Source organism: Ananas comosus, linkage group 22, assembly GCF_001540865.1.
Source record: "Ananas comosus cultivar F153 linkage group 22, ASM154086v1, whole genome shotgun sequence".
NCBI lineage: Eukaryota > Viridiplantae > Streptophyta > Magnoliopsida > Poales > Bromeliaceae > Ananas > Ananas comosus.
In genome coordinates this window covers 1,282,621-1,295,458 of record NC_033642.1, presented here as the reverse complement: position 1 = coordinate 1,295,458, position 12,838 = coordinate 1,282,621, and the positions used below count along the sequence as shown (strand labels likewise).

The 12,838-nt window shown below is 30.4% G+C and overlaps 1 protein-coding gene across 3 annotated transcripts; it reads right to left on the bottom strand.

Annotated features, from left to right (window-relative positions):
- Nucleotides 576–12,264, bottom strand: LOC109727066 (WAT1-related protein At5g64700-like). Of its 3 annotated transcripts, XM_020256948.1 has the most exons (8): nt 11,969–12,264; nt 8,015–8,077; nt 6,721–6,837; nt 5,548–5,788; nt 4,182–4,340; nt 2,666–2,681; nt 2,530–2,566; nt 576–788 (listed from the first exon to the last, which is right to left on the bottom strand). In XM_020256948.1, the coding sequence occupies exons 1-8, from the start codon at nt 12,163–12,165 to the stop codon at nt 650–652; spliced, it is 969 nt and encodes a 322-aa protein (XP_020112537.1). In that variant the 5' UTR covers nt 12,166–12,264; the 3' UTR covers nt 576–649. The 3 variants fall into 3 exon arrangements, with proteins under 3 accessions (XP_020112537.1, XP_020112535.1, XP_020112536.1); XM_020256946.1 differs by having other exon boundaries at nt 2,530–2,681; XM_020256947.1 differs by having other exon boundaries at nt 2,530–2,681; nt 6,721–6,831.

The following is a 12,838-nucleotide window of genomic DNA, read 5'->3' as shown; positions in this document are numbered from 1 at the left end:
TTATCCTAAGATGCTATTAATTACTAATTACCTGCACCCGGTGCACCATTCATTCCATAGATCATATTATCCTAAGATGCTATTAAACACAATAAAGTGAGAAGCTCTTACCATGTTCAAAAGTTCCAAAATTAAAAACCCCTGCATCATATGAGTCAAAAAATAATATATAGCATCTAATTAAGTTGTGTTATTTTGTGATCATATGGTAAGCAACCCAAGCAATAATACTTAATATTTTTCTACCTAAATATATGTTAAATATAAAAATATAAAAACATCATTCTCTACTAGCTTAAACTTTTGTGGAGTTCAATGGCTGTATCATATAATTTAATATAATACTAGAGAAAAATAATTCCAAATTCGAGTCACGTATGTCAGGCTCCTAGTATAATTAATTTTTTCTTATTTAATTCAAATCAACGTCATTGACCTATAAAAATGTCTCGAGTCTCTACTCGCTTAAGTTTTTAGAGTACAATGCGTGATTCGTATAATTTAACAATATAAACATAGGGTGTAATGAAAAGATAATGCCAAATATATATCCAACATGATATGATGAGCTTGTATTTCAAAAGAGTTAATTAACACATTACATTTCTTTTCTCCAAATAAGCCCACATTCAAATATTGGATGTTTTATTTATTTATCATCATTTACATCTAAAGCAGTTTGAGTTTCATCACTACCTGCAACTTTGGTGCCATCCACTTTAGCTTCATTTCCTTTTCCCCACAGGAATGCATATAACCCACCAATTATAACAAATGTGCCCAATAAACTGCAACAATTAATTATATTGTTAGTAATCATATTACTTTTATTTTTAAGAAAAGATTAAACGAGTTGAGCATATGTACTTAATTTCGAGCTGTTTTCAATGAAAGAACTTTTTAATTGACGATCGGTTACTTTGGACTTAATCTAAAATGCTTAAGTCTCTAGGATTCAAACTTTGTATTTTTTTCAATTTTATTTACTTAATAATCAAAAGAGCTTGAAATCGACCATTTTACTGGTTGATATAATCCATTTGCAAGTTCGACGGTATAGAAATATTCAAAACTAGTAAAATTTTGATAAAAAATATTTTATACTATTTAAAGTAAGATCAGATCAGGCCTTTAATTTAAAATTTTAGTGTTTCATCACCACTTTTTGAGATTTTTATTTTCAGCTTGTTTATTTTAAGACCTACTGGATTTAGTAAGTAAATGATATCAAAAGATCTAGAAATATGAATCCTAATTAAAGATTTAAATACTCAAAAGATTTAAACGATATCATAAGATCGTCAATTCGAAAGTTTTTTCATCAAACACTTTGGAAGAAAAAAAAGTCGTCGTGCTTCTAAAAGCACCACAGCTCAACTCAAGATTAAATTACTCAAAAAAGCAAAAAACACTTTTCCTATTATATCTTCTAATTTATCTCAAAATTGATCCATAGCTAAATCAAAATTTTGTCAACTCTAACATTTTCTATTTTACCTGTTTTTTTTTTAAATGTTGTTGTTGTGGTTTGGTAAAGAGCGATGCTATTTGTACACCCCAAAAAGTTTTAAATATTAAAAATCTAAGGTATCGTTTGGTTCGGGGATAAGCAAAAAGTGAGTATTCCAGGAATATATATAAATTGAGGTATAAGCGGGGATTGGATTAATTTTGCATTTAGATGAAAATTGGGTTATTCCTGTGAATAAGTAAAATAGCGTTTGATTAGGTAAGATAGAATAAGAATTAAAGTGGATAGTTATAAATAAAAAATAATAATATTATTCCTTTCTTTATATTAGAATTAGAATTTTTATATTTTATATTTATATTTTAAAATTTAAAATTTTAACTTTTAAATTTCAAATTTTGAAATTAAAATTTAAAATTTAAAATCTCAAATTTTAAATTCAAAATTTAAATTTTAAATTTCTAACTTTAAATTTAAGATCAAATTTAAATTTGAAAAAAAATAAAATCAAATTTAAAATTTCAAAAATTTAAAATTTTAAAATTTAAATTTAAAATTTAAAATGTGGAATTTAAAATTATAAACTTTAATTTTGAGATTACAAATTTTAAATTTTAAATATAATTTATTATAATATTTTAAATTTTAAATTTATTTAAATTTTAAATTTTAATTTATTATAATATTTAAATATAATTTATTATAAAATTTATTACAATATTTAAATATAAATAATATGTATTAATATAGTACAATTAATAATTTTATAATAAAAATAATGTATTGTAATATATAATATATTATATTTATATAATATAGTTTTAATTCATTTTATAATTTTAATTAAGTTTAAAATTAAGCATTGGAATAACACTATTCCACCAAAATGGTGGAATAGTAAAAAAGCTTGCTATTCCGGGATAACCGGGAATAGCAAACTTTGATCGGGATAAAATATCCTGATAAAAAATAATCCCGTTTGGCGGAATAGTGGGGATAACTTTTGTTATCCTTGCTTATCCCCCGAACCAAACGGGGCCTAAAAAAGTATAGCAAACCTTCCGACAGTGATATTTGTTCCCAATAATACTGAATCTGCAATCATCGTAAAGATCACTGATAAGGAGTTGAACATTGATGGATATGTTGGACCGCGTCGCGCTACAGCCCATAGAATTAAGCAAAATGTTAAACCTGTGTTAAACACTCCCTGCACAAATATTTCATTGTTAAGCAATAGCTAATCCATATAAATATATAAAATATTTAGGCTACATTATAGAAAATCCTCCTATCAAATTTCAATTTTTCACTTTCCTCCCCTGTCATTTAAAAACCTACACTTTGCCTCCTTATAAAATAAAAAATGTTCACAGAGGGGTACGGTGTAAACTATGATGACAAAATGACCATTTTGCTTCTTACCATGTTCACAGGAGAGAAGGCTGAGGGCATTTTTGGCATAAAAAAATATATAATAACTACTATACGGATTACTAACGGTAGGGGGCAAAGTAAACATTTTTTATTTTACAAGATGGCAAAGTGTAGGTTTTTAAATGACAGGGGAGAAAAGTGAAAAATCGGGTTTTGACGTGAGGGTTTTATATAACTTAGCCACAAATTATAAATTTGCAAAAAATTCTTTGTAATTAAGGTGTAAACAAGTTTTGAACAAAAATCTTATAAATTTGTGTAAGAGTTGAAAGAAAAACTTATCTATAATGTTTAGATATAAATCTTTTCCATACTATATGTACAGTGAAATAAATTCATTCAATATTAGTTTATTCAACTAAATTAAGCATGAAGCTCCATTTGCTCTTTGTACTAACTTGTATAGTACATTTAATAAGATAATTAAATTTACGCATGGAATAAACATAAAAATAATAAATAAAACACAAGCACATATTCACAATGTGCATCATTGAAAAAAGTACAAAGACTTAATTATATATTTATGAGTCATAACTTTTAATTTTCACTCATACTTTTCACACAAGATAAACTATGTTATAATATCCCTAGTGATTTATTTATGTATATTGGTATTATGCATAAAGGCAACTCTAAAAATAGTCACAATAAGCACTAGAAATGATAAAGAGGGTTACAATTCATGCAACTATATCATGACTAATATAGTGACAAAATTTTTATTACCATATCTTCTTACATAGATTCGGATTCAGATATGAGTCATATATACTTATATGGATACATAAAAATAAAATAAGATTAGCGCAAATAAAACACACAATGCAATTAAAAGTTCACAATCATGTTCAAACTTTGTATACCTATAATTTATTCAATAAAATTTAAATATTTAATAAATATAAATGCAATTTTAATTAACATAAAATTTCTAGTGAAATAAACAACAAACACAATAAAGAATTACTTTATCTCCTACAATATATATTTGCATCCCTCTTATCTCTTATTAGGACTGAAAGCGGTCAAATTTGGTTGGATTTTTTAAAAAATCATATTCACATTCTTTTTTTTTTTGAATGCGAATTCGGATACGAATTTGTGTCGAATGCTAAATTTTGACATCCATATTCACATTCTATCGAGTCCAGTGTCGAATTCGAATTCGAATTCGATATGAGTTTATCCTTAGCACTTTAACCCCTACTATTTAGAGAGAGAGAGAGAGAGAGAGAGAGAGAGAGAGAGGGAAGACTGTCTCTGGACTTACAGAGTACACAATTGTAAGTAGCTGAAGATCCCATTTTAACATCCATGCAGACTTCTCTCTATCAATGATTATCCCAATCACTACTGTTTCCAAAGATCCTGCCACACATGTCAGCATTGTTGCCCAGTATTTGGAGGGAAATATTTTAAACAATTTAACCTGAAAAATTGGTAAACATTTTCTTATATGTAATGACCATGCAAAATATTATAAGGTCAAAAGAATGCTATAACTCATAGTAATCTTTTACATTTCTACTCTAGTAAGTTTACATCATCAATTTATACTATTTGAACTTTCCAGAAACCAAATTCTTAGTTTTTCGACATCTTTTTATCTAGCATGCAAGAGATTCAAAAATTGATAGGCTAATATAATAAAGTTATGAAATTCAGATTACATGAAGTTCAACCATGCTAATCAACGATTTGAGTTGCCCCACCATCGAAAATGATGCAGAAGTAAATGTCTATATTTACTTCTAGACAGTGGCGGATCTAAAAATGTTTTCTAATGGGATCAAATGTAAAATAAAGAGAAAATTAAAAAAAAAAATAGAAGAAATAAAAACGTAAACCATTCATTAATATTGCATAAATAAAAAATATGCAATTTTTATTCACAATTGTCCTCGACGTGCTTTCATATCATGAAAATGATGCTTGATAGTCTTACTAGTAGCATTTTATGTTACTAAATAATTATTTATCAATTGATTACGTATACGATTGCATAATTTATTCTTTATGAAATTCATCATAGAAAAAGCATTCACTAATACAACTAATAACAAGAAGAAAAAAAAAAAAGACTAAAGCTAAGTAGCCTGTCCCATATTTTTATTGAGCATGCTATTTTTTTTTTCTTTATTTTATTCTAGTTATTCCCTCCATGCTTTTTTAGTGGGCCCATGAGATAAAAAAAAAAAAATAGAGTGCCATATTATTTGACCCCACTTTGGAGTCAACAATTCAAGATTGACCATTTTGGCCTTTCTTTGACATACTCCCCCACCTACTGAGGTACATACAAGTATTCAGAATCTATAATAAAAAGAATCTCCAATATATGTGTCAAATTATACAAAATAAATGTTTCTCCAAAAGCTTAAGCTTGCAGAGAACGATGTCTCCTCTTATGTCTGGGCTCGAGATTTTTTTATTAGGTCCATGACGTGAATTTAAATTAAATGGGAGAAAATCAATTATGCTAGGAGACTCCGGCATGACTCAAACTCAGAATCTCCTATTCTGGTATCATATTAATTAAACTAATATGAAACAACCGTTTTCTCCGAAAGTTTAAGCTTGCAGAGAACGGAATGTTTAAAACATTAATTATAGTATATATGTATATATAAGATTACCTGTGTTATGAACCAGAAGGCATAGCTCAAACAACTACAAACCAAGAATAAGGTCCCCCTCAGCCAATGGTGGTGATCCTCAGCTCCTTTTGCTCCATGATGCAACTTAAGCAAATGAGTAGGCCACAGATGCAATGCCTTGCCCTTATACAAGCTCACAATCATGGTTCCTCCCACACACAGAAGAGTGCCAAGCACCTTCACCTTTCCTGCAGTGCTCCTTAGTCTCATCCTCTCCAATCTAAAGAACATCATGTAATTTAAGACATGTACATACTTCAACATTTTTACGTATAATTCGTTCGCGCAATCTAAGATATCGACTGGCATATGGGAGAATACTTTCGTTAGTCCCTTCATTAACTTTTCTTTTAAAGTGTATATAGAAAAAACTTCAGATATTGCGGTTTACTGAATTTTCACTTTAGATATTGTGGTTTACTGAATTTTCACTTTAATTCCTAGTGTTTTTAACTTTATTACCGATTTAACAAAAAAATAATTAACGGAGGAGATAATAGAAAGAGAAAAACGAAACCATAAGGTATTTTGGTAATACACTTTAAACCACAGAATATTAAAATGAGAAAGTTTTTTCCTTTTGTCCAAACTGTTAAATAGCATTAAACAACTGGTTTCTCCCTCACAAGTTAAGTTACCATAGAATGGTGTTTTCATTTTTATATTCAATATTCTCCCTCATATCTAAGATCGAGACTTTTGATAGGGCTAAAATGAGGACTTAAATTAAATAATAGAAAATTGAATCTCCCTAACAGCTTAAGCTACAAGAAAATAATATTTTTATATTTATAATATTCAATATTTTTTCTCACATCTTCGATCGAGATTTTTTGATAGACTCATGATGTGGATATAAATTAAATAGAATAAATTTGAATAAGACTAGGACTCTTACACTATTCGAACTTAGAATCTCATGCTCTGATATATCATATTAAATAACATGAAACAATCATTTTGTCTCTATAGTTTTAAACTACTAGAAAACAATGATTTTATATTTTATATTCAATACAAAATTAAAGTAGTAGATTAATGATTAATACTTACAAAGAGTTTCCCTCCACAATAAATGTTCCAAACATTACATTTACCATAAGTAGTAGATTTATGATTAATAATGAACAAGAAAGTTAATATGAAACATACCTGAGGATAACAGCAATAATGAAGGTAACAATTGGGATCAAGTTCAGGAAATTGACAGAATATGCAGCATTTGTATCTCTCAAGCCATAGTAGTACAAACCCAGAGCCATGCTGATCCTGAAATGAAGGAAAAATTAATTAATTGTGACAGATCAATAGTTACTGTTACATTGATGCAAACTTTATATGATCGAACTTACTTAAAAAAGGATTAACAACAAGGAATGATTTTACCAAAGTAGTTGAGAAAATTGATAATAAAACTAGTTAGCATGGTGGAAATGATGATCTATATCTAGAGGCGGCAGATCGATCGGTTCTTGTTAACTGCTTGAGAAAATGGATAGCATCTCGACATCTTTCGTTGACTACTAGGTAATGGCTAAAAGCTGCTCCTTTTGGAGATGCAACTGGTTAAATGATAGGTCGCCAATGAACATCGAGAGATGACTATTGCAGACGTGCAGATAGAAAGGACGCACCCAACGCATTTAAGAACTCAGCCACAGTGCATTACGGGTTTCGACTTAACTCAACTGGATCATCTGGACATTAGGCCTATTGTTCGGTCTTTTATCATTAGGTCTATTGTGGACCGCAACCCTATGCTAATAGAGAGAGATTACTTATGACTAACAACCCCAACCTGCATCCTATGCATGATCAAGTCAGAAACTACCAAGCCCTCACTCTCATTAAGAACCTGGAACTCATGCTGCACCATCTTGAAAGTTCAAGGTCTGTCTGATGCTCTCAGAACTACCACTCTTTACAATGCCTGGAGGTCGCTGTGTGTGGGGGTTTCAAGTCGCGATCGACATCCGTTGAACTTTATATTTGTTGCCACCAATAATTTGGAAAGAAACAAAATGAACACAACTTCTCCCGAATACAAAACGTGCCAGATGGTTTAGCCCTAAATATATTTGTTACCGCCAATAATTGGATGAATATGTTCGAATTCTTCGTTAACTTTTCTTTTGTTTTACCGACCGTCCCTAAAGCAAGTGGCAAAAGACTTGGTGGTTGGTACCCAAGACCCAAGTTTGAATTCTAGTTGATTCACATTTCCAGCTAAGTTTATTTCTAAATGAAATGAACGAAACGGGTAGCCTGCTACCTATCTCTCAAAAAAAAAAAAAAAAAAAAAAAAAATCTTTTGTTTTGTTCTACCTTTTTGTATCTTTTGCTATATGTTTTCGCCTACCATTCTAGTACATATACTTTGGAAAGGTATATATGGAAAAAGTAAGTTAATTTAGTACTTGGAATAGTGTCAGGTTTCATATCTTACGCCAAAGTAGCGTTGATGAAAATCCACACCAAGGATGACATGTTCAACTTCTTTCCCATCTCCCTGCAATGGACAAAAGATAACTAATTTTAAAATAAGCAGAAATTTCTAATTAGAACTTTTATTTTTAAACCAAGAAATATATAGATTTTTACGATAACAACGGTTTAGGCATTTTGTTGCTAACTCTTCACAATATATCGATATTGCTTCCCAAAATAGACAAGCTGCTCGTGCTATTCAAATATTTTCACTGTAACCCATTTTTGTCCCCATTTTATCTCATTTATCGGAAAAACACTGAGCTGATTCTTTTTTTTTCTCCCTCTTTTTAGAATTAATACTGCATAAGGTGCCAACAAGGTTTAAACCCAAAACCTCTCATAAGAGAGTGGAATTGGTGAAAAATGATAACACCTTTTACAATTTTTGATGCACTACTGTAACTATTGTTGAGCAATCACTTTCAAAAAAAAAGAAAAAAAAAACAAAAGTACAAAATCAAACTGACCAATCACAACTCATTGCCAATTATATTCCTAACAGAATAGAAATTGTTTGGCTCTACTACTATTCTTCTCTTTTATTACTTATAATAAAGTATTTGGCAGTTAGAAAACCTCAAACTTCTATTATAGCAGAAAATAGAAATGTGATTTTAAGATCTAAAAGTAGAAACTTCAATTTAAAACTTTTGACCGATCAATCACTAAGAGAACCAATTGGGAATTTGAGATAGCTTTGTTACTACTCAAATATCACTTCACACTTGTAACAAAGTACTGGGCAGTCAAAAAACCCTAAAAAACCCTAAAATTTCTATTGTGGTAGAAAATAGAAATGTGATTTTACTAACTAAAAGTAGAAACTTTAATTTAAAACTTTTGACCGATCAGCCAGTAAGACTTATTGGGAATTTGAGATAGCTCTATTCGTCATTTTCAAATATCACTTCACACTTACAACAAAGTATTTGGCAGTGAGAAAACCCTAAACTTCTATTGTGGCAGAAAATAGAAATGTAATTTTAAGATCTAAAAGTAGAAACTTCAATTTAAAATTTAGAATCGATTAATAATATTTTCTTCTTTGTTCGAAGAATTGTGTTCCTCGTGTACCTCTTTTTTCGTTTCTGTGCTTCTTTTCTCTCAACGCGACTTAGGTCTGCATCAACTGTCGAATGAATTTTACACGCTTTTGCCTTCTCTCTCTTTTCAGACAAAAAGACTCACTACTTTCATGAAAGCATCCGTTTCTCACACATCTCATATGCATGGGACCAAACAAAGCTCGTGCAAGCATGCTATACCCAATGCGTGGGGATATATATATATATATCATGCATTACTAAAACTGTTTAGGGTAAGCCTCAACCATCTTTAAGTTGGTTATATAGTTCAATAAAAATAAAAGATAGAATGTATAGAATTTACCTGAGTTATGGATCATTTTGAGTCGACTACTCAACCTTTCAAAAGTATTATTATCAAACATTTCAATTTATTTGATTTGAGCAATCAATAGCACTTTACTTCAAAATTTGAATGTGTTGTTTATTTTTATAGATGTAATTAGTATACTTTATGCAATTCTCGCAACTGTAAGTTCATTAAAGTAAGTAATTATCTTAAATTTATAGATTTATTAATTGAAAGTTTGAGTAGTAAAATTAAAATCTTGAAAGATTGTGTAACCTATTCAAAACGGCCTATAGTTCAGGTAATTATATATGTATGTTTTTACGAAAACGAAAAAAGAAAAAAGCCATATTAAAAGGCTTTAAACAACAATTTCACTTGGGAACATTAATGTATGATGCAATAATCCTTTTCTCAACCATGAAATTCTTTTGGTATGTATAAGGGTTTATTATGAGTTGACTTATGGAACTAATTAAGCTCGTTTCTATCGCGAACAACAATACGAATGAGAATAGCATTTATTAATATATTATAGATATATATGTTATCCTACGAATCGATCTGATAGGAAATAACCTAAGAAGAGTCATAACACCTCAGATCATGAGTTCGGTGAAGATCAGGTGAAATATACCACATGCACCAACAATAAATTTAAAGGATAGTTACTTTACATTTCCAACCAAGTTCATTTCTAATATCTTTCTCTCTCAAAATAAAATAAAATAAAAGGGTCTAGAAATTGTCTTAACAAAATGTACCACAACATTGTAAAAAAGATCCAGGAAAGGAAACCAAATAAGTAAAAAAAAAAAAGAAAAAGCAAGTGACTTAATGGGACATATAACCTGGTTGAATATTTATTTGGAAAGTACTAAAAATGTATTCATGGCACGGAAACAAAACAAAGTATACAGCACGGTCCCATTGAACAAAAATTCTAAGAAACAATAAAGAGATTCGTTGAATTTGCACAAAACTACGAAAAGAGAAACGCCACTTGCACACTCCAAAAGAGACATCCTAACATTAATAATTTTTTCTTGGTTTTTAGTATCAAAAAAAAAAAAAAAAATTCCATGAGACAAGAGCTTGTTATTGGCCCTTGGATGAGAGAGTGTACGATATACACCCCTTGTTGAATTTGGATCCCGAACTTGATGAAAACTGCTCTGCAGTTTGAAGCGTAGATCTCGAAACGTGTTTTCCGAATTGGGAGTTGTATGCTAAAAATAGGCACTCGAGGGAATAGTAACGGCCATTTAAAAATTTTTCGCACTGATTGTAAAAATTGCCGAACTCAACGGCATGGTTGATCACGGTTTTTCAGAAACTCTAATGCTAAGTTGGCCACATCTCTAGGTGAATGTCATCTACAATATTCAAAAGTCCGACACACCAAAAACTTGAAATTTTGAATACTTATTTCTTATTAATAATGTTTTGTAAGAAAGAATTTTGCGACTATTTGATGCCTAATTAAATAACAGATTCTTTAACTTATATTTTCATATATATATATAAACCGTTTAATTGTTGTAGATGACATATATTGAATAGAATTTTTAATTTTAAGACATTTATCATCAAGTATTAATGTGTTCAATAAAATGTATAAATGCATCATTTGCAAGCAATAATTTCACATAAATATGTATTAGAATTTCCAACTTTAGTTGCTTGGTGTATGTACATTTTGGTGTGATGCTTTTTTATGGATTTAGATGAAATATTAATATGTGTGCAAGATTGGAACAAAACTAATTAGTGTTTTTGGTATAAAAAGCTTATGTGAAACCTTTTTTTGTCTACAATAGTTTCGAAATTTTGAATCTCTCTAAAACAATACCTCATGAGAAGAGATACTTCAAAAAAAAATCCATGTATATGTTAGCGCATTTACATGTAGTTTACTACATAATCATTCAAAGTGTATACACTTCTATATATGTATATACACTAAATTTTCAACGTTGGTAATTAGACCTCCTAAACTTTATCAAATAGTTCAGTATGTACACTCGCCTCTTCAATTCACTATTAGAATACTGAAGCATCTGTAAAAATATTAATGTGATCCATAATAAATTTACCATTTTTACCTATTCCTCTAACCTTATTTTCGACGTGTCACGAATGGTTTCTTTTTCCCCAGTTTGCTATCCTATGTATAATCAAAATTCTTTCGAGAAAGTATATATGACCCATACGATCAACTGCTTATTCGATCTTATATTTGTCACATCAAAATATACGAACTTTTAATGGCATTATAAACAAACTTGGGTAAATACACCTATTAGGAAACATCCCCAATTTTCGCCATTATCAATTGGGAAATATTTCTCAAACTAATCCTCATTTGAACTTAGATGGAGTTATATGCAGCAAAAACCTAATTTCACTACCAATATATATAAATATACATTATGTATACGTTTATATATACATACGTAAAATATCTAGCGAAGAGAGAATAGTAATTCACCACACGCAAAGCAAGAAGATAAGAAGTGACCGAGCCGAACCAAACCTCTCGAAGAAAAAGGCGAACGGCGCGACGAATATGGCGCCAATAATGTTGCGATAACCGAGGAGCACGTAGGGCTGCATCCCGTTGTTCATCACGATCTTCGATAGGATCAGCATCCCCATAACCAGGATTTGGATCACTACCATGCTCAGCGGTAGCAGCGCGCTCTCCAGCACCCTCCCTTTCTGACTCTCCATCTCCCCCCTTCTTAGAGAGAGAGAGAGAGAGAGAGAGAGAGAAAGAGAGAGATATGTGGGTTGCTAGGGTTTGTGTAGAGTTTTGTATAGAGGGTGCAAGTGTTAAAGAAGGAAGGGTTAGGGCTTGCAAAGTGTTGGATAGTTGCATAAGAAGAAGAGGATGTGATTGGGGGAGTGATAGCACACGTGTAACTAATTGCTAGGTTGTTTATTAATTATGTAGAGAGGGACTAGAGATGAGAGAGAGAGAGTCACGTGGTCAACGCTTGTTTGTTAGTAGGTTGCTCATCTTGGCGCATGCTTAGGGATACGGAAATGGTGAGGGGCCATGCAGATAGGGATACCAATGGGCGCAGATACCCGAAATTTTATTCGAATTCGAATCTAAATTCAAAGTCGGTGAGTTCATCTAATGCTATATGGATTAGGGATATCGACAGGTCGGATTCCGAACTCGACGGATTTTAAAAATCCATATCCAAACTCGAATCTGACCAAAAATCCAAAATTCGAATCCGAACCCTAAATTTCGAACCAGAAAAAATTATTTCATTTTTCAATATTTCAAAATATATTATATTAAATCTAAATTTTTAAAATACAAATTCAAATATAATATCAAATTTTTATATGCATATTATATATAATATAAAATAAATTCGGGTTTCGGGTT